This window comes from Scardinius erythrophthalmus (genome assembly GCF_964197995.2).
Source record: "Scardinius erythrophthalmus genome assembly, chromosome: 10".
Lineage (NCBI taxonomy): Eukaryota > Metazoa > Chordata > Actinopteri > Cypriniformes > Leuciscidae > Scardinius > Scardinius erythrophthalmus.
Window position 1 is genome coordinate 15,393,082 of NC_138230.1, and position 2,207 is coordinate 15,395,288.

Consider the following 2,207-nt stretch of genomic DNA (forward strand, 5'->3'; position numbering starts at 1 on the left):
TAGTTTTGTGTCAATCGTCCCTGATCATCAGCTGTTTTTAAACAAACGGCCGATACAATTATTGGCTGATACATCGGTGCATCCCTTGTTATTGCTATCCCTTGTACTTTGTGATCTAATGTGCTTTTAACAGCACTCATAACACCAAAAGTGATTTTCTACTGCCTGATGGTTGCATCTTACAAAATTATGAAAATGTTATCCATTTGAGCATTTTAGAATTTTCTGAGCGAACCGATGCCAAATTAGTCTTCCAAGTTGTCTTAGAAATTAATGTCAAGACAGATCTATTGTTTAAACTAAAGGAACATTTACTGATTTGTCTGTCTTGGTTGTAGAATGACTTCCAATACAACACTTCTCCATTATGCCCACTCTGACGTCTCAAACCACCATGAGAACACTACAGTGGACATCGAGGTCATCATGAATGAAGTCAGCATTGTCTTCCTCACCATCATCATTCTCTTCGGCACCACTGGGAACTCTGTGGTCATCTGGGTTGCCAGCTTCCGCATGAAGCCCAACGTCACGAACGTATGGTTGGTCAACCTTGCAGTTGCGGACCTGATCTTCTGCCTGACACGAGTCCTATCACTAATCTCAAGCCTTTTCTTTGACTACTGGCCTTTTGGGGTCTTTCTCTGCAAGTTCAATGGTTTCTTTAAGTACGCCAACATGTTCTGCAGTGTTTTCCTTCTGGCTGTCATCAGTGTGGATCGAGCTCTTTGCATTTGCCGCCCAGTGTTCACCAGGAAACGACGGACGTTATGTGCAGCTCGTGTGGTCAGTGTGGGAGTCTGGATTGTGGCGGTGATCTTTAGTTCACCGTATTTTGTGTACCGGCAGGTCTACCCTGGCAAGAACAACCTGAGCCACTGCTCACTGAAGGTCAGCATGGCTGCACACATATATAAATAATCATGCATATGCATTTTTATATAATGATTTTATTTAGTAAATATAATGCCATCATTTTATTTCATTTGCAGCACAAAGGAGCAGCGGAAGCAGGTGACAATTCAGCAAAGTATGTCTACTACTGCATTCGTTTCATCTGTGGATTCCTGTTGCCCTTCATGGTCATCCTTATCTGTTACATACTATCTGCTGTTGGGATACGCAGAACACGGCTCTCTGGCAAATCGAGGCCTCTTCGGATTCTTGCTGTATTGGTCTGTGCCTTTTTCCTATGTTGGGCCCCCTACCACTTTCTAGGACTGGTCAAATTGGTGGATAAAAACAACAAGGCGGTAAAAGTAGGATGGAGTATGGCTTCAAACTTAGCCTATTTCAACAGCTGCATTAACCCATTGCTGTACTTCTGCATGGGACTGGATGTTAGTCGACACTGCAACCAAAGTCTGTCTGGGATTTGTCACAGAGCTTTTATGGAGGAAGGCCAAACTTTGTTCCAACGGGGCACTGGGGACGAAAGATGTAATTTCATTCCAAAGACTGCCGGCAGTATGGGCCCTATTTTAACAATCTAAGCACATGGCCTAAAGAGCACGGTACAAGTGCACTTAGGGCGTGTCTGAATCCACTTTTGCAACAAGGAAAAATGGTTGGCGCACCTAGCGCATGGTCTAAAAGGGTTGTCCCCATTCTCCTAATGAGCTTTGGGTGTAACGTGTAGCATCTGGACCAATCAGACACACACAAATTATTCATTATATCTAATGAATAATCCAGCAAACTCACTTTCCCAACAGAGGTCTATGAAACTTCCCCCAAATACTAACATCACAAATGAATCTAACACACTGGCAAAACTGTTACAGGACACATTAAGACTGATAAGAAGTTTTACAACCCCAAAAGGAATTTCCAGAGAGTTGTGACTCTCACCTAATTCTTACTGAGAAGGAGAAATAAACCCTGTTAATCCTATATATTCTATGTATAAACACTTGAGAAATGTATAAACATGTATCACATTTTCCCATCTCATGATTTTCCTTTTATGTGGTTTGGCCTTTGTTTTCTTGGAAACTCTATTGGGTTAATGTTTCAGACTTTGCATACTATGGTTAACCAAAATCATATGTGTGGCATGTTTGGTCTCTATAAACTCCAATCTTCGTCCCCCATTTGTTAGTTTACATTACATTTTGCTAACTTTGTGACATATTAGTATTATAAGAATCTTGAAGATTCTCTTCTTAAACACCCTATGAAATTAGATATGCAAATGCCTTGCTAGA

At 41.4% G+C, this 2,207-nt stretch overlaps 1 protein-coding gene across 1 annotated transcript; it reads left to right on the top strand.

The window, feature by feature from the left end:
• Positions 1-339: 339 nt before the first annotated feature.
• On the top strand, positions 340-1,493 carry LOC308697339 (formyl peptide receptor 2-like; the record flags this gene model as incomplete). Its single annotated transcript, XM_081376523.1, has 2 exons — positions 340-891; positions 993-1,493. 2 exons carry the CDS (start codon positions 340-342, stop codon positions 1,491-1,493), a joined length of 1,053 nt encoding a protein of 350 aa, XP_081232649.1.
• Positions 1,494-2,207: the final 714 nt, after the last annotated feature.